The sequence below is a fragment of the Hyperolius riggenbachi genome, chromosome 1 (assembly GCF_040937935.1).
Source record: "Hyperolius riggenbachi isolate aHypRig1 chromosome 1, aHypRig1.pri, whole genome shotgun sequence".
Lineage (NCBI taxonomy): Eukaryota > Metazoa > Chordata > Amphibia > Anura > Hyperoliidae > Hyperolius > Hyperolius riggenbachi.
In genome coordinates this window covers 626064486-626084934 of record NC_090646.1, presented here as the reverse complement: position 1 = coordinate 626084934, position 20449 = coordinate 626064486, and the positions used below count along the sequence as shown (strand labels likewise).

At 43.7% G+C, this 20449-nt stretch overlaps 1 protein-coding gene across 4 annotated transcripts in view; it reads right to left on the bottom strand.

Moving 5' to 3' along the window:
- DEPDC1B (DEP domain containing 1B) overlaps positions 1-20449 on the bottom strand; it is a 189516-nt gene that overhangs the window by 108205 nt on the left and 60862 nt on the right. For all 4 annotated transcript variants that reach the window (XM_068271829.1, XM_068271827.1, XM_068271828.1 and 1 more), the window contains exons 6-7: positions 7417-7464; positions 4201-4341 (exon numbers count right to left, since the gene is read on the bottom strand). In XM_068271829.1, the coding sequence (XP_068127930.1) occupies positions 4201-4341; positions 7417-7464 (189 nt within the window). The remainder of the gene's footprint in view (positions 1-4200; positions 4342-7416; positions 7465-20449) is intronic.

The following is a 20449-nucleotide window of genomic DNA, read 5'->3' as shown; positions in this document are numbered from 1 at the left end:
GGGGATTCTGGGCAGCTGTAATCCCACCCTGTGTTGCCTATGAATCAGACTCATGTCTCATTTCTAGTCTGCAGTGAACAAATAAATGCCATAACTCAATTGGTCAACATAGGCAACGGGGGTATTTTTTCTAACCAACTGTTTTACATGAAACTAAACATAACTATCTCTCTATGGCTCTGCTTGCCAAGTTTCTCTTTATTGCGCTTTGATGTGATTAGAGGGACCGGGAGGATAGTAGGCTAAATAGCCGAAGCAGTGGAGAGGCGACAGCAAAGCCTGCTGCGTTTTATTGTTGACGTTATTAGAGAAAAGAATGGCTGTAATAATTCCCCGAAGAAGCCCACAGGCTGCTGCTATAAATAGCTGACATGGACCTTTAGAAGACGTGAACCCTGGATGGCGAATGAGTCGAGGAAATATTTACAGTGCGCCAACTGAACACTTACAGGACTTCCTTCTTGAGCTGGCTTTAAAGGGTCCGCCTGTAATTTTTGCACATTTCTAACCTTCATTAAGGCCTGGAACCCACTACAAAACGCTATCGCTAATCGCAACTCGATGGACGTATGTCTTTTTTCAACCAAAATAACTATGTAACTATGCAATCGCTAGCGTTTTGTATGGGCAGTTAATAAGCGATTTCATGAGCGTTTTAGGGAGCGATTTTAAAAAGTGTATCAATTTGCCAGCGGTTGTGTAGCGATTAGCGTTTTAAAGTCTGATTGGTCCTTTCAATTAATTTTCATTTTGTTAGTGTAGATTAACTTTAAAACGCTACCAAAATCGCTCCGTGCAGTTTTTGATGAGCAGTGATTATATACTTTACATTGAAGCGCAAACGCTAACAAAATGCTGCATGTCCTGCGTTTGCGATTTTTCTAATTGCAATCGCTTCTGTGGAACTTGCACCATCCATTTACATTGGCAGAGCGTTTAGGGAAATCGCTAGTGATTTATCACGCTCCCTAAACGCTCAAAAAAATCGCTCTAGTGGGTTCCAGCCCTGAGGGATGATTTAATTCTGGATGGAGGTAGCAGAATAAATGGTGCTCTCTCTCACAGACTGTTCAGAGCTTACCAGTTTCCACCAATTAAATGCAGTAGCTTCACAACTGACAACCAAAGACAGCCCTTTTTTTGGGTGGGGGGGAATTAAGATAGAGCAAGGAAAGGTTTGGATACACAGAGGTTTTCCAGTTCCTTAAAGAGACACTGAAGCGAAAAAAAAATGATGATATTATGATTTGTATGTGTAGTACAGCTAAGAAAAAAAACATTAAGATCAGATACATCAGTCTAATTGTTTCCAGTACAGGAAGAGTTGAGAAACTCCAGTTGTTATCTCTATGCAAAAAAGCTATTAAGCTCTCCGACTAACTTAGTCGTGGAGAGGGCTGTTATCTGACTTTTATTATCTCAACTGTAATTGAACGGTTTACTTTTCCTCTGCTAGAGGAGAGTTCCTTACTTCACAGACTGCTCTGAAAGACTCATTTTGAATGCTGAGTGTTGTGTAATCTGCACATATTATAGAGTGATGCAATGTTAGAAAAAACAGTATATACCTGAAAATAAAAATATGAGAATATTTTCTTTGCTGCTAATCTTCTAGTAATTATTCATAGTACACAACCAATTCATTATATCATATATATTTTTTTGCTTCAGTGTCTCTTTAAAGCAAGGGATAGTCCAGAGGCTTCCCCGATCCTCCTACGCCCTCCGTTGGGATCCTGTTTGCAATATTTAACATTAATGTAGAAAGATAGCTAGCGGACACACCTGTATGTAAAAACGTACCCGCATTACGCAGGCACGGAGTACAGCCCCCTCCCCCTTCCTACAGAAAGGACCACAACCGCAAAGAGGTTAAAGAGACACTGAAGCGAAAAAAAAATTATGATATTATGATTTGTATGCGTAGCACAGCTAAGAAATAAAACATTAAGATCAGATACATCAGTCTAATTGTTCCCAGTACAGGAAGAGTTAAGAAACTCCAGTTGTTATCTCTATGCAAAAAAGCCATTAATCTCTACGACTTTCAAAGTCGTGGAGAGGGCTGTTTTCTGACTTTTATTATCTCAACTGTAAGTGAACAGTTGTCTTTTTATCTGAAAGAGGAGAAGTCATTAGTTCACAGACTGTTCTGAAAGAATCATTTTGAATGCAGTGTTGTGTAATCTGCACATATTAGAGAATGATGCAATGTTAGAAAACACACTATATACCTGAAAATAAAAATATGAGAATATTTTTTTTGCTGCTAATCTTCTAGTAATTATTCATAGTACACAACCAATTCATTATATCATATATTTTTTTTTTTCGCTTCAGTGTCTCTTTAAGAATACTGGCCAGCAGTAGGGAGGTCGTGGAGGATCAGGGAGGCATTAAGAAGCTTTACCTTTTCTTGAATAGATCTTCAGGCACCTGTATAGCTGATATTGAGGCAAACCCCCCCCCCACAGCGCAATGTGATGTCAGGGCCATGGCCCTGAGAGTTTCCTGTCTGTGAACCTTGTTGCATTGTGGGGAAAAACATCTGTTCCTAGCAGCATCTGTGTGTGTGTATAGTGTGTGTGTGTGTATAGTGTATAGTGTGTGTGTGTGCGTGTATCTCTTTTACCCCATCACATTGTTAGTGGGTCAGCTTATCGATAATGGCAGTTGGTGCGTTTTTTTTTTTTTGTCTACCAGCAATTAAGATGATGACCTGTGGGCTCACGGTGGATCATACAACATGAATGAATTACATGGCAAGTATCAATAATTTCTTGATTTTTTTTATCCCCACTTCTCACATTGGGCTTGATTCACAAAATAGTGCTGTTAGCACGCCGTGAAAAGTGCTTCGCGTGAAATTTCGCATGATAAATTTGCGGTTTCGCGCGAACGGAACCGTTGGCACCATTTTGTGAATCAAGCCCAATATATAGATTTTTTTTCATACTTCTGTCTTTCAGTAGTCTCCTGAAATCTCAACTACATTTTCCCTCTAGCATAAAGCATTAAAATCTTTCAAATGTAATCAGTTTTATTTTAAAGTAAGACTGTAGTTGAAAGTCTGCTCTTTACACACCTCCTGACTCAAAGGTCCTAGTGCAGGTGGTGCAGACTTGCAACCACTGAAAAAGTCCACACACAGAGTGAGGTCTGCAGCACACAGTCAATGCCAACATTTGTTTGTTTTATTCAAAAATACAAAACATCTGTGACAGAAAGACTTGCATGTTTCTGGCCTAAAGCCGCATCTACACGCGTAGATGCGGCGGCAATGTTCCTTATCATTGATAAGATTCGACAGGTCGGATTTTGCTACCGCCGATTCCCTGCTCATTTCCCACGAGGGCACAATGGCAGGGAATCGAGTGGAGGATAAGCGGCGCGGCGACGAGCGGGAATCGAGCGGGTATTGATTCCGGCGCACGCGCGGCGGGCGGGGATGCGGAAGAGGCGATCCGGCGGCTAATCGAGCCGCCGGATGGCCGCCTCATCTACGCGTGTAGATGAGGCTTAAAGCTGGCCCTTAGTCATAGCCTCAATTCAAATTGCATAGTCCAACCAATGCACCATACAGTATTCAATATTTCTAAAATCGTTCAGTATTTTCTACCATGACTGATAGATCAAATGATCCCCAAAAGACAGCAGTAACAAACTGATAGTAGTTGTAACCCTTGCCCACATTTTCAAACCTTTGGAAAAATGGGCTTGGTTAAAGAACAAATTAAGTGAGATGTATATGGAAGATGACATATGTATTTCCTTTTAAGCAATACCAGTTGCCTGGCTATCCTGCTGATCCTCTGCCTCTAATACTTTCAGCCATAGACCCAGAACTAGAATGCAGATCAGGAGTTTCTGACATTATTGTCAGATGTGACAAGATTAGCTGCATGCTTGTTTCTGGTGCGATTCAGACACTACTGCAGCCAAATAAATCAGCAGGGCTGCCAGGCAGCTGGTATTGTTTAAATTGAAATAAATATGGCAGCCTCCATATACCACCTCTCACTTCAGTTGTCCTTAAAGTTTTAAAGCCATATCTTAAAAAAATACCATCTATTTCTGTCCTCTCTATATAGTGTAAGGATCATAAATCTTATAGAAATGACAGGTCTGCTTTATAGTACTGACGGATGAGTTGCATTTGAGGTTGTCTTTCTGAATAAAGTTATTGTTTTCTTTACTTACCCAAGATATTCACAAACACATCAAAAAGCTGAAAGGTCAGTAGAGGTTCCTGAAGGTAACTATAAAAATCGACAATCGTTTTGAAGACGTCTCGCTCAAACCCCATATACATTGGCTGCTTCACATCTGAGCAGTTTGGCCCTAAGTGTTGGGAAAAGAACAATTTATTCATCATATTTTACTACTTTCTCTTACCAAACCAATCTAAACAGACCTTAAACAGGTTCTGTCACAAATAAAGTATTTATAATAATTTGAATCTTCTATTAAAATGGTGAGATGAGGCTTAAAGTGAACCAGAGACAAAGCACCCTCATGTATTTTACCATATGTATCAGTGGGAACATTAGAGAAAACACCTACCATGCTCTCTGTTTCATCCTTCACTGCTCAGCTTGCTTCTTATCAGCCCTGATAAAATCCAAGACTGAGCATCGAGTCTGGCTTTGCTCAGGAATCATTATAGCTGAGTCTGTCTTCTCTGATGTCTTTTCTAGCCCAAGCCTGCCCCCTTGTGGCTCTGCTATAATGACTCAGCTATGATATCTAAGCAAAGCCAGACTGAATGCTCAGTCAGGGATTTTATCAGGGCTGATTAGAAGTAGGCTGAACAGTGAAGGATGAAACAGAAAGCAGAGTAGGTGTTTTCTCTAATGTTCCCACTGATATATATAGTAAAATACACGAGGGTGCTTCATCTCTGATTCACTTTAAAGGGAGTCTGAAGTTAAAATTAAAAAAAAACAAAAAAAACACACACACAAAACATACTTACCTAACGAGAGGGAAGGTTGTGGGTCCTATAGAGCCTTCCCGTTCCTCCTATGGTCCCCATGTTCCAGTGCTGGCTTGCCCTTTAGCAGTCTCCGAACAATGGGTCGGACACTACTCTCTCTTCCGCTGTGGGAGGCATCCGTAGTCTTTGTGAGCCCGAGTGCTCCCGAAGACATGCCCCTCTGTACTGCGCATGCATGAGCGCCCTCTCTCGCGCGAGCGCAGAATGGAGCCGCCTGTCATATACAGTAATACAATCTGAAAAATCTGATAAATACAATCACGCACCAACAATTGTACCGTTAATGGGCACCTACAGAAATTCATCACAGAAACGTGAATCCAGGAGCGCCCACCAAATCGTAAAGAATGTGGTGTGCCTAGCTCCTCATCCCGGCACCACAGGTCACAGCATTGTAGTATCTTCAAAGGACCGGCACCACACAATGCATTATAGCTCAGTAGTAATTTAAACATCAGCAACGACAGCCCGCTGTTTCGGCCATACGGCCCTTGTCAAGTTGCACAAAAGATTATCAGCCCACACAAGTGCAAAAGCCTCATATATATATAAAAAAACACACCCACTGGGTGACCTGACAACCAATCCAGGCAGGGTGACAGAACGGACCTGATGGGAAACGGGCTCAGCAACACACTGACCAATGAATTTTATTGGTCAGCATGTTGCTGAGCCATCAGGTCCGTTCTGTCTCCCTGCCTGGATTGCTTGTCAGGTCACCCAGTGGGTGTGTTTTTTTTTATATATATGAGGCTTTTGCACTTGTGTGGGCTGATAATCTTTTGTGCAACTTGACCTAGGCCCTATGGCCGAAACAGCGGGCTGTCGTTGCTGATGTTTCCTTTGATGCTGCAATAAATTACTACTGAGCTATAATACATTGGCCTCAATTCACTAAGATCATGCTAGAGATAATAAGGCAATAGAAAACTTACCTCCACACGTGAGAGAGTTATCTTACCTCTTCATTCCTTAAGTTACCTCTCCTGTAGTTAATTTACCTCCTCTGTAGTTAATTTACCTCCTCTGTAGTTATTTTCACATGCAGCTAATTAACAGCCTGTCTTTAACTCTGGAGTTATTTTAAGGATTGGAGAGTTAATTTAAAGACAGAAGAGTTAACTTTAGGCTTGCCTGAGGTAAAATGTTTCCTGAATACTACATGCCTTATCACCATGGTAACAACTCTAGAAGAGTTATTAAAGACAGGAGATAAGCTTAGTGAATTGAGGCCAATGTGTGGTGCCGGTCTTTTGAAGATACTACACTACAGAAATTCATCAAAATCTCACATCAGACTTTCGAGCAATAAACTGCACAGAATTGATCACAGGGAAATCTATCAGATGTGTTGGGGCAATAGATGACTGGCAGATTCATTTGAAGTGATCATATTAGCCAGGAATCTAACAGAAAAATTGATGTGTGTATGACCAGCTTTAAAGGGTACATATTATTTTGGCGCAGGGCAAGCTGAATGGCGGCTCACCCTGCTGCCGCTAAACTCCCTGGCGGCATTAAATACTATTCCCCCTCCAAATTTTAGCAACTCGGGGGGAGGTGTAATTCAGGATCTGACGATCGCTGGATACCTGAATTACTGTTACGCGTGGCGCGCAGCATAGCATTGCTGAGAACTGCTTTGGCTGTAAACTATTCCTAGGTAAAAAATATGCACATATGTACACATTGGCTATCATTCATAAAAGTGTGGTTGGTAATGCAAATCAGTGCGGGAAAACACCGCTTTCGGTATTTTACACTTCTGTGTGGTCATTCATAAAAAAGTGCACAGTTGCGATAGCAGTGCAGAGATTCCCCGAACTAGGCTGGCGGTAGGCTGGCGATAGGCTTGCGGCAACACAGGAAGCTGCCGAGTTGATACATTTCTCTGTGTTCCGCTCTACTGCAGCTGCCTGGGAGGTCTGTGTCTCCATTAACTTAACATGGTTATCGCCACATCAGAGGGAGCGGTACTTCCCGACCTCATACCGCTTGCGTTAATCTTTATGAATTAATATTTTGTTACATTTGTTACGATAGTCACCGCAGAAGGCGGTGATTTATCGCTCTGCTCGGGAATGACAACTTTTGGATGGGCACTGGCGGAAATAGCTGAGCCCGATCAGGTGTACTCTACTGCCACACGCAGACAGCTTGCGCCTGCACAGTAGAGCGGAGACGATCAGGCTCAGTTATATCCGTTGGGAGCGTGAGCGGAAAGCCACTACTGCGCCTGTACGCAGCGGCGCTTGATGATGTTTCTGTTTTGGTGTATGCGGGGTCCCAGCGCAGATCGGGCAGGCCGAAGAGCACGGGGCAGACTCATTAGGATCCAGAGGCTTCCCACTCCTGAGGTTAGTATCCCCCTAGTGGTACGTTTTTTTCTTACAAGTTTACTATAAATAAGAGATACTTACAATTTGCTAAGCACTTCATTGCAGACAACAGCCAGTGTGGAAGTTCTTCTGCAGAAAAACAAGACACATTTTAGCAACATGCATAATAAGGGTTTAGTAGAACTCGGTTTCAAGTGCTTTACCAGGCGGTAAGGCAAATATATTTTCAGCCCTTTGTCCATGAAAGTAAAGCACAGACTCCGGCACTCCATAGGAATTTTTCTATTTATTGAAGCCACAAAGCAACAGATCCAACAAATGCCCCTACTGTCCTTACTCTGAAACCTTCAGATACTAAAACTTAATAGTTGTCTCCGCTTACCAGAAAATTACTCCATTATGTTCTATAACTTTCTCTCTTTCTTCCTAAGTGATATTTTCACACGGTAATACTAAGAATAAATGTGCATATTCACCCTACAGGGGCGGCGCTATGCATGTGACCGTGTCCGCGCATTCTGCTGCTGGGACATAGGTTTGTCATTTTTTGCGTTGCGATAGATTGATGCACTACTGAGCATGTGCAAACTTGGATGTAGAAGCAGCTGCCATGGAGAGCAAGAGCGGTTTATGTTACCCTACTATAGTAAACATTGCCACATTCAGCAACATGTGAGAACAAAGTAGAGCAACAACTGTTAGGACAGGTAACGGATCTCACAGTTCTTCCACACCCCATTCTAGATGTACCCTGGAGTTCTGCTTTGTCCACATACAGGAAAACTATGATTATCATACCTACTAATACACAAACATTAATTACGTACGTGTTCAATACACACAAACAGGCAGCTATGGCAAAACAACTACACTGGGTATTTGAGGAACACAAACTTACCTCTTAGTAAAAGAAAATAATACCTGCATATCAGTTTACAACACTACTATGCATAGTCCTTGTCCTGCTCTGTTTTCAAACAAAATAAGAGATAATACTGGACAGCAGCTGCATATTAATGTAGGGCTGCTTTTCCTTTTGTTTAAAGATCAAACAGCCGTTACACCATAGAAATGGATATAAAAAAAAAAGTTGTTAAAACTTTAGAAAAAAAAAGTAAAGAAAGCCACCTGAGCGTACAGAAAGGTCACAGTTGTCAGTGTTCTGCCCCAAATTTTATTTTGACCAATGTGAAGGAGCCGTGTGGTGATCAAAAACTGGAGGGGCTGATACTTGCAACATATTTAGTGTAAATAACAAATGTATAATCCGAGGTTAAGTCCTTCCGTGCCCTTCAAGTCTCTACTATGGCGAGGCGCTGTAGCAATAAACCACCCAAAGTTTAAAGTTGTATCTAATCCATTCTACTAGCGCTCAGTGCTCAGGATTGCAGCAAACACCAGCAATCGCTCGCCTCCTCAAACACATGTACACCTTTAAATAGAAACAAAGAAAAAACACATCATAGTGTAGGATGAATAGCCACTTCTACTCCACCTGTGTGTACCCAAACCCAGGGCTGTGGAGTCGGTACAAAAATCTTTCGACTCCAACTCAGACTCCTCAGTTTCTAAAACCACAACTCCGACGCCAACTCCGACTCCGGGTACCCAACATTGCTCAGACTCCGACTTCAACTCCGACTCCTTAGTCTAATACTTAACAGGGCTGTGGATTTTGTACAAAAATCATGCAACTCCGACTCCTCAGTTTCTGAAACCAAGACTCCGACTCCAACTCTGGGTGCCCAAAATTGCCCCGACTCCAACTCCACAGCCCTGCCCAAACCACACACTAAATTCCGAGGAGTGTAAGCACAACAACCTTTACCAGGGTATCGGGGTCACACCCCCCCCTTAGTTCCCCGCTCACCAGAGCGTCTCTTTAGGTATGGCACATCTAATGCTGTTCCTTTCAGTAAGCCAGTAATACCTCAAAGAAAAGAACTTCTCATGTATAAAAAAAAAGTTAATTAAAAATTGCTTTCCTACAATCTATATGCGTACATTAAGCATTCTTGGTAAAAAAAAATAATACATCACATATTCACCGTCCCCATCCGAAGCAGTCCGGCCACGGCTGCGTGTATTCCTTCCTGGTTCCTTCAGCGCGTCTCTCTAAGCTCTGTGAAGGAACCAGGAAGGAATACACGCAGCCGTGGCCGGACCACTTCGGATGGGGACGGTGAATATGTGATGTGTTTTTTTTACCAAGAAGTTGTTTGTTCAATGGAAATTGGGAGATTAAAAAGGCAATTGGCTATGATTCCTTATAAGAAATCTGGTTTGGGAGGAGGGATTCTGAGTCCTGCCTCCTGCTCAAACTGATCCTCTCACTGCATTTCAAGGGGCAAAGCTGGTCATGAATGTATTGTAGTCCATGTGTGAATCCAAGTGGATTTACAACCTGGGCACTTTGGTACCCCATGGACTAAATAATGAAATGGAGCTATTTGCTTTTTTGGGGGGAAATTAAGAGTGTTATGGGTATTAATGGCTTGACTGGGAGTTTCCTCCGGTGGAGTTTCCCTTTAAGATCTACAGTATAATTGGACACTAGCGATGGAAGTTCCCCCTTTAAGACAAACAACTGAACACTATCTATATAGTGTTCAATATAAGCCAGGATCTAGGACAGAATTTGATTGATTTTTAAGTATTAAATATTTATTAAGGCTTGATTGTACGTTTTTATGTTTTAATAAAGATATAATTACTTATTTTAGCGCTACCAATGTTTAATATATTTTTTCCTTAATGCTTTCACATGACATATTGTATTGGTATGCTGCTTAAAAAGTGGTAACATACTTAGAATAAGCCTTTTCTTATTGTGATTTATGAATGTATTGTTTGTCCATATTCCAGGCATTGCTCATTGCCCATGTACACTAATAGCATATTCATGACCCATGAAAAACCTGCAACTTTTTGATACCAAACACTTTTCCCATGTATGAAATATTAAAATAATAAACTTATATTTTATAAACAACTAGCTGATGACCCGATGTTGCCCGGGTATGTATTTGGCTGGTGTTGCCTCCATCCACTTTTCCTAACCCTAACACACAAACACTTAGGGCCTGATTCACAAAGCGGTGCAAACTTTTTCGCGGACTTTTGCGCGCGCAATTTGCCGCGATTCGCGCGATCGCGGACTTTTGCCGCGAGTCGCGGCAAATTGCGCGCGCAAAAGTCAGCGAAAAAGTTTGCACCGCTTTGTGAATCAGGCCCTTAATGACCAAGTTTGTGAGCTTTGGGGTCTTTGGCATCAATAATTTGTATATTCCCATAGAAATCAAACAAATCAGAAAGGCTTTTTGTGGCTCCGCCCCTCTCCAGCATTTGAACCCCAGTCAACCAATGGCCAACTGTAGCAGGTTTGGGACCTCGGCTATTAACAGTGTAAAAATGGCAGCAATTCAGATATTCCCCTTGCAAATGAACAAATGCATTTTGATTGGCTATTATAGGCTCCACCCACTTCCCTGACACAAGTACAACATCCCATGCTCCAAGACACAAGTGCAACTTCCCGTGCTCCAAGACACAAGCACAACATCCCATGCTCCAAGACACAAGCGCAACATCCCATGCTCCAAGACACAAGCGCAACATCCCATGCTCCAAGACACAAGCACAACATCCCATGCTCCAAGACACAAGTGCAACATCCCATGCTCCAAGACACAAGCGCAACATCCCATGCTCCAAGACACAAGTGCAACTTCTCATGCTCCAAGACACAAGCGCAACATCCCATGCTCCAAGACACAAGTACAACATCCCATGCTCCAAGACACAAGCTCAACATCCCATGCTCCAAGACACAAGCGCAACATCCTATGCTCCAAGACACAAGTGCAACTTCCCATGCTCCAAGACACAAGCACAACATCCCATGCTCCAAGACACAAGTGCAACATCCCATGCTCCAAGACACAAGCACAACATCCCATGCTCCAAGACACAAGCACAACATCCCATGCTCCAAGACACAAGCACAACATCCCATGCTCCAAGACACAAGTGCAACATCTCATGCTCCAAGACACAAGTACAACATCCCATGCTCCAAGACACAAGCACAACATCCCATGCTCCAAGACACAAGTGCAACATCCCATGCTCCAAGACACAAGCACAACATCCCATGCTCCAAGACACAAGCACAACATCCCATGCTCCAAGACACAAGCACAACATCCCATGCTCCAAGACACAAGTGCAACATCTCATGCTCCAAGACACAAGTGCAACTTCCCGTGCTCCAAGATACAAGCACAACATCCCATGCTCCAAGACACAAGCGCAACATCCCATGCTCCAAGACACAAGCACAACATCCCATGCTCCAAGACACAAGTGCAACATCCCATGCTCCAAGACACAAGTACAACATCCCATGCTCCAAGACACAAGCACAACATCCCATGCTCCAAGACACAAGTGCAACATCCCATGCTCCAAGACACAAGCACAACATCCCATGCTCCAAGACACAAGCACAACATCCCATGCTCCAAGACACAAGCACAACATCCCATGCTCCAAGACACAAGTGCAACATCTCATGCTCCAAGACACAAGTGCAACTTCCCGTGCTCCAAGATACAAGCACAACATCCCATGCTCCAAGACACAAGCGCAACATCCCATGCTCCAAGACACAAGCACAACATCCCATGCTCCAAGACACAAGTGCAACATCCCATGCTCCAAGACACAAGCGCAACATCCCATGCTCCAAGACACAAGCGCAACATCCCATGCTCCAAGACACAAGCGCAACATCCCATGTTCCAAGACACAAGCGCAACATCCCATGCTCCAAGACACAAGTGCAACTTCCCATGCTCCAAGACTCAAGTGCAACTTCCCATGCTCCAAGACACAAGCGCAACATCCCATGCTCCAAGACACAAGTACAACATCCCATGCTCCAAGCACAACATCCCGTGCCACAAGACACAAGCGCAACATCCCATGCTCCAAGACACAAGCGCAACATCCCATGCTCCAAGACACAAGTGAAACATCCCGTGCTCCAAGATACAAGCGCAACATCCCATGCTCCAAGACACAAGCGCAACATCCCATGCTCCAAGCACAACATCCCGTGCCACAAGACACAAGCGCAACATCCCATGCTCCAAGACACAAGCGCAACATCCCATGCTCCAAGACACAAGTGAAACATCCCGTGCTCCAAGATACAAGCGCAACATTCTATGCCCCAAGCACAATATCCCGTGCCCCAAGAAACAAGTGCAACATCCCGTGCCAGAAGACACAAGCGCAACATCATTTGCTTCTCTCAGCCATCTGGGACATTTCCTGTCCACCTTTGGCTCCACCCCCCATAATATAACATTACACTTGACCTTGTAATAATGCGTGGGAGTCTTAGACACAGACAATGTAAGTAACTCTGTGTTAGTATGGCATTTCTTCCATTAGCTTGAGGCACTTTGCATAAATGTTGCACATAACAGCACTGCTCTGGACCTCATGGGGACATAGTTACAGACCAGCATACATTAACTAAACCATACATAAGTGAAGCACTCCTTGGGGTTACATGGAACATTTACATATTAATCACACACATTTCACAGTCTCTGATGGTACGCTTTGCTTTTATTATTTGCGTATTTAATTGACCGCATAATTGAGTGTGCTATCTTAAATTAAATCAGTGTTTTCATACCTACACTGCTACAAGAATGCTCTGCTGTATCGATTACAAGGCAGCAGCTGAATGCGCAGGTTTCATTTACATAATCCCCTGACAGTCACAACTATTGAAATACTGCAAATCCCAGCGTTCCCATCATGGTACTGACATGGAGGATATTTAGTTTATAATGTGGCGTTTTAGAGGAGAAGCCCTCTATTTTGCACAGCTTTTTAAGTGGGATAAAACTCCATATTAACTGAAAATTAAAATAAATCATCCAGTAACAAATATTTTATTTAGCTTATCTATCCTGTTTTTAGTGTTCCGTGTCAGATTAAGGGGAAATGTGAAATGAAAAGAGAAAAAAACAAAATAGAATATTTCTGCTAGTTTCCATCTCAACTGTTTCTCTGTGATGCCAAAAGTGACAACACTTGGGTAACGACGAGATGACTCTCCCAGTTAAAAGATGCTGAAAGCGGTAAGAACGAGTAATGCTCGTCCATGCCACCAAGGAGATTTAAAACTTCTCTGCTCCGCTTTTTTCACTTATATGGGCTTCCTTAGGATGGCTGGATGCCTGTCGGCACACTGTGCGTAGGGATCTGTGCTACCCACGGTGTGCTAACATCCATCCAGCCATCCTAGGGAATCCCACAAGTGAACCAGTCGGAGCAGAGATGTTGCAGCAGCTTCACTGCAGCGATTCCCCACCCGCAGCAACCTCCCCTCTATCTTTCCCACTCTCCCTGCAGAGATCCCCCGCCTCTCCCTCCCCCGATCCCTGGCACTTGCAGGAAGTGAGGATTACTCACCGGGCCTTGGTCCAGCAGAAGTCGCACATCCTCTCCGCGTACAACTCTGTCTGCTGTCTACAGCCTCGGGACTCGGTTGATGACGACATCAAGTCGAATCCCAGTACTGTGGACAGTAGACTGAGCTGTGTGGTGGAGGAGGATGTGGGATCGGCTGGACAGAGGCACGTTGAGTAATCACTTCCTGCACAGTGCGGGGGATCTCTGGGGGCGGGGAAGAGACGCACTTATACTTAGCTAACCTATACTGCGGCATCTATACTTGGCTAACCTTTACTGCAGCACCTATACCTGGCTAATCTTTGCTACAGCACCTATCCCTGGCTAACCTATACTGGGGCACCTATACCTGGCTAACCTATACTGCGGCACCTATACCTTGCTAACCTGTACTGGGGCATCTATAGCTTGCTAACCTATACTGGGGCACTTGAACCTGGCTAACCTATACTGGGGCAACTATGACTGGCTAATCTATACCTGACTACCTATACTGGGGAGCTACCGTATTTTTCGGACCATAAGACGCACTTCTCCTCCCCCAAAAGTGTGTGTGTGTGGGGGGGGAGTCAGTGCGTCTTATAGTCCAAATATAGTGTCAGGTCCCCCCAAACAAATAAATATGGCAACCACGCCAGAGCTGGGGGCATGTAGGCTCACTCTGACGGGGTTGCCTTCATCAGCTTCACTCCTCAATGTCCAGCTTGGTGGTCAAAAGTGGGAGGCGCGCTTACTCTGTCAATTCCCCCTATGTGATGGGTGAGTGCAGCATGCCAACCGCTGAGCTGCAGACACTAACTTTATGTACCCATGTCCACGATGCTGCCACCTCGGTCAGGGCGATCCTAAGCAAGATAGATAATTTGCTGTCAGCGCTAAGGTCACACACACCGTAGTTGTACAGCAACCCTTAAGTAAAATATAGCACTGGGAGAGTGCAGCGTGCTGAACCGCTGAGCCGCAGATGCCATGTACCCATGTCCAATCAGTGAACGGCAATGCTGCAGGCTGCGGTGATAGGTTGCCGACGGTCCCGTGAGTGCACTGATTGACCCCAATGACAGCGTTGTGATCCCGCCCACGGGACTGTCGGCAACCTATCACCGCAGCCTGCAGCATTGCCATTCACTGATTGGATATGGGTACATGGCATCTGCGGCTCAGCGGATCAGCACGCTGCACTCTCCCAGTGCTATATTTTACTTAAGGGTTGCTGTACAACTACGGTGCCCTTAGCGCTGACAGCGAGTTATCTATCTTGCTTAGGATCGCACTGACCAAGGCTGCAGCATCCCTGGCAGCTGCAATCCCTTCTTAGCTGGCTACGTTTACGGTAAGTCCCGTCTCAGGGGGGCGAAGCTAAGGGCTGTGTATTGCATACACAGGCAGCCAGGGGATGTAAATATCAGCACAACATGTGTTGTAGGGCAGGCTGAGACTGACCACTGAGAATTTTGATGGTGAACTGAAGCATACCACAATGTTCAGTTTTCCTGACAGTTGTCCTATGTTGTTTCACTTTTCTCTGCTTGTCTGCCAATGCGGAGAAACCTTCTGGGTAAACATTGATTAGTTTAGGGTACTAAGTGTAGCTGGTGGGGCAGCAGGGCTTAGTCTAGCTTTGCAGTGTCACGTAGATAGAATTAGCTTTGGTAACAAAGGTCCACATGACGCCCCTGACCATAGACATACCAGGTTTAGTATATATAATTTTCTTTAATGGATTTTGTACTCTAAACCTAGGTGCGTCTTATGGTCCGGTACGTCTTATGGTCCGAAAACTACGGTAAATACTGCATCACAAATCATGTTCTCAAGCACACAGGTGGGGGGGTTGGAGGGGTGCAATTATTTGCAGCCCCCCCCCCCCCCCCAAGAAGCAATTTAGTCTAGAAACTGCCCTGACTGGAAGCTCACCCTGCGTCAAACACATGGGGAGACTTACCCGGCGATCGGTGTGGATGACATCTACCGGCAAACTATTTTTTTTTTTTTATTAAATTCAACACACTAACCTGTATCGAATTTAATATTTTAAAAAAAGTATTATAAAAATGCTTGAAAATGTTTTGAAATAAATTGAACCACTCTTTGAACAGAAATTCAGCAAAAATTTAATGCTAGGGAGGTTAAGTGATTTTGTAGCAACACAAGTCGATTTGAGAGGTAAATACATACCTCTGGATGGTCGACAAAAACTGCAGTCATAGTTCTAATCCTAAATAGGATTTTCCTGAAATCCCAGTTATTTTGCATGTAAAATATAAAAATCTAAGTTTAATGTTTGTACTGTCTTAGCCGAATGATTTCTGCTGGAGCTGGATTAAAAGCCAGTAGTGCGTCTGCGCTAGAGCGGCAACAAGCACACTTTCGGGGGAGCTAAACCTGGATCCCCTCTGCTGAGGAGGACGGGGGAAGCCTCTTTAGGATCCAGAGGCTTCCCCCTCCTGAGGTTTTTTTTTGTTTGTTTTTTTTAATCTCTCAGGTTTACTTTAAAACATCAACTTCAAGGTAAACTCCCAAAGTATTATGAACTGGGAATCAAGTGACATTAATAAATAATCTATAGTTTATAATTAAAGTGGATGCGAGATAAACTTTTACTCATTGCATAATTGTTTTCCTTTCATACAGTTTATAGAGCATTCCTCAAGCCAAATACTTTTTTGTTTTAGTTTTTAATACTCTAATTCCCTATAAACTAAACAAGCCTCACCCACAGCTTTTCAGAGTGCCTTGGCATTTTCAAACAGTAGAAAGGGCTTATGGCAGCTCAGACTGGGCAGGAGGAGGGGGAGGTATTACTAGCCAGAGATTTCAGAGGCAGAAAGGAGAAGGGAGGTGGAGGGGGAATTAGGTTTTCACAGGCTGAGTGCTGGAGATGCAGATCAGCTTGCTGGTGTGTAATGTTTACAAACAACATGGCTGCTGTCATCTGCTGAAGCTGTTTGCAGCTAGATTTGCTATGTAAACTATCTAAACTTTTTCATCTCGGATCCGCTTTAATATTTGAATAGATTTCTTTAGTCACCATTCCGATTCATGTTTGGGAAGAAGTTGGAGAGGTAATTGGAGAAACAGATAGCTTGACTGACACCTAGAGGTCACCTTGAGGAACAATCAATACACACACTTGGGAGAACTTCCTTATCTTGGTTAGCTCAGCAAGAAATACCTTCTGGTAGAAAAAAAGAGCCCATTTCAGCAATCTTTTACATCAGCTTATCAACTAGGGAAAATACATGTTTGAAAATAGATTGCAATAGCCAATATAACTAAGGAGGGGACTTTCCTTTAAAGAGGAGCTGTTAGGTATAAGGTCTCAGAGAAAATAAACACATATCAGTAGCTAAATATTGGCTGTACTTACATTACATATGCATTTCACTGTCCACGTTTGGATTTCACAGAATTTGTATATAGTATATGCAGAGATAGATGCTCCTGACAGCTCATGGCAGGCTCCATGTTTTTCTGTCAAATGTGTCGTCATGTCCTGCCTGCTTCCTGATCACAGATAAGCTCCTACTTGAACAACACAGTGTGCAGTGAATATTAATGAGCCATGTGGCTAGGAACAATAGCTGACTCCTGCAGAGTACTCTGCCCCGAGATTTATCAGTGCTACACGCTGGACTGATTACAAGCTTCTGTAACGTCTCATTAGCAGCCGAGGGGAGGGCCCCAGAATGCTTTGCAGTTTAGTATGCGGCTTGCGTCCTTATGGGCCCTTTTCCACCAGCGCGTTTGCGCTGGCTGAATCGCAAAACCGCAAACCGCTAGCGATTTTACAATCGCTACGGTTTGCTTTTTAACATAGGAATCGCGGTAGGTCATTTCCACTACCGCGATTCGCTTTTGTCGGGAACGCGAGGCGGAGCGATAATTGCCGCGATTTTGCTATGCAGTGCATAGCATAGCAAAATCGCGGCCGCAAACGTCGGGGGAATCGCCGGTTTTGCGATTCAGCAATCGCTAGCGTTCCGCATGAACGCTAGCGATTGCAGGTGGAAAAGGGCCCTATGGGTCTATAACAGACTTGCTGATAAGCACACATCAAAGGTAACTGAGATTTTTATCTTCACTAATGGCTTTTGGGCTTCCTTCTAAACTGTTTAACACAGGAGAATAGAGGTTTAAATTAGCTTCTGCAGCCTGACAGTTACTCTTTAAAGAGACACTGAAGCGAAAAAAAATGATGATATTATGATTTGTATGTGTAGCACAGCTAAGAAATAAAACATTAAGATCAGATACATCAGTGTAATTGTTTCCAGTACAGGAAGAGTTGAGAAACTCCAGTTGTTATCTCTATGCAAACAAGCCATTAAGCTCTCCGACTAAGTTAGTCCTGGAGAGGGCTGTTATCTGACTTTTATTATCTCAACTGTTCCTGGACTATTTACTTTTCCTCTGCTAGAGGAGAGGTCATTACTTCACAGACTGCTCTGAAAGACTCATTTTGAATGCTGAGTGTTGTGTAATCTGCACATATTATAGAATGATGCAATGTTAGAAAAAACACTATATACCTGAAAATAAAAGTATGAGAATATTTTCTTTGCTGCTAATCTTCTAGTAATTATTCATAGTACACAACCAATTCACTAGATCATATATTTTTTTTCGCTTCAGTGTCTCTTTAATGCTTCTTAGAATTCTTTAAACTGCATATTAACTAAGTGTAAACATCATCAAAACAATATTGTATGATGGCTTCAGGTAACAATGTATTCACGATCAATGAACAAAATATGGGACATGAACATTTTTCTTATAGTGATAATTTAAAGTGGTATTTTAATACCAAAACTAAAATTTTAGTAACTACCGTACTCTTATGTGCATAAAAGAACATTAGAAAGCATTCCGTGTGTAAAAATGCTTATTTTCACTTCAGAGAGCAGTGCAAGCTTGCTTATCTCTAGCTCAAGGTTTCTTAAACCTGTCCTTGTGATTCCCCAACGATGCATGTTTTGCAGGCAACTTCACTTATGCACAGGTGGTGTCAACAAGTCACCAGTACAAGTGTCTCAGCTACATGTAATCCACCTAGCTGAGACACTAATTAGCCCACCTGTGCATAGGGGAGGTTTCCTGCAAAACATGGGAAGTCACGAGGACAGGTTTGAGAAACACTGCCCTAACTAATCGGCAAATGTAATCATTGCTGGCCAGGAAACTAATTTTGTGTCTTTACTCTGCCCCCTCCTTTTCTACTGAAGTGACTCAGCTGTTGTCATGCTGTTGTGTGTATTCTGTAGAGCGAGAGAGGAAGGGGCAGAATCAAGACACTAGCAGAGAGCGTTTCCCGGCTAGCAATGATTGCCGTAAACCAGAGATCAGCAAGCCTGCACTGCACTCTACAGTGAATTAAAAAAATAAAAATTATAATATATATATATATATATATATATATATATATATATATATATATATATATATATACACACATATATAATATAATACTTTGCCAGCTGCGTGCAGTTTCCGCTCGCCGCCGCTCGCCACCGATTTGCCGCTGCCCGCTGCGCCGCCCCCCCCCCCCTCCAGACCCCCTGCGCAGCCTGGCCAATCAGTGCCAGGCAGTGCTAAGGGGTGGATCGGGATTCCCTCTGACGTCCCGACGTCATCCCGCCCGGTCGCCATGGCGACCGGGGAAGCCCAGCAGGAAATCCCGTTCTGATCGGGATCTCCTGCTTACTCTGATCGCCGAAGGCGATCAGAGTGGATAGGGAGGTGCCGCTTGTCAGCGGCTATCATGTAGCGAGCCCTCGGCTCGCTACATGATTTAAAAAAAAAAAAAAAAAAAAAAAAAAAAAAGTTCTGCGCTGCCACCTTGCCACCAGAAATGTAACGGCAAGGGGGTTAAAGAAACAGGGGTTTAAAAAAACAAACAAACAACAATAATATTTATTTAAAAAAAAATAAACATGAGGGGAGCGATCAGACCCCACCAACAGAGAGCTCTGTTGGTGGGGAGAAAAGGGGGGGGGGGATCATTTGTGTGCTGTGTTGTGCGGCCCTGCAGCTTGGTCTTAAAGCTGCAGTGGCCTATTTTGCTAAAAATGGCCTGGTCACTAGGGAGGTTTAGCCCTGCAGTGCTCAAGAAGTTAATCAACTCAACAGGTGAAAAACAACAGGCTCTCTGCAGTTGGTTTGTGGACAGTCATGGCTAAGACAAAGGAGCTCAGTGAGGAACTGCGGCTGTGCATTATGGCTGCTCACAAGTCAGGAAAGGGCTACAAGGCCATTTCTAAAGGTTTTCGCGTTCCAGTGGCTACAGTGCAAAGTATTATTAAAAAATACAAGATGTTCCGCATTGTGAAAAATCTCAGAGGATGTGGTCGGAAGCCAGAAGTGACAACTGTGCTGGTCAGGAGGATAGTGAGAGAGGTGAAAAAGAATCCAAGGATCACCACTAAGGCCATCCTGGTGAATCTGGGCTCTGCTAGTGGCAATGTCTCAAGGCAGACAATCCAACAGACACTGCACACTGCTGGGTTTCACGGATGCAGACCAAGGAGGACACCGCTTCTCCAGATAAGGCACACAAAAGCTCGCTTGGCCATTGCAAATGCTTATCTGGACAAAGAAGAAGACTTCTGGTCTTCTGTGT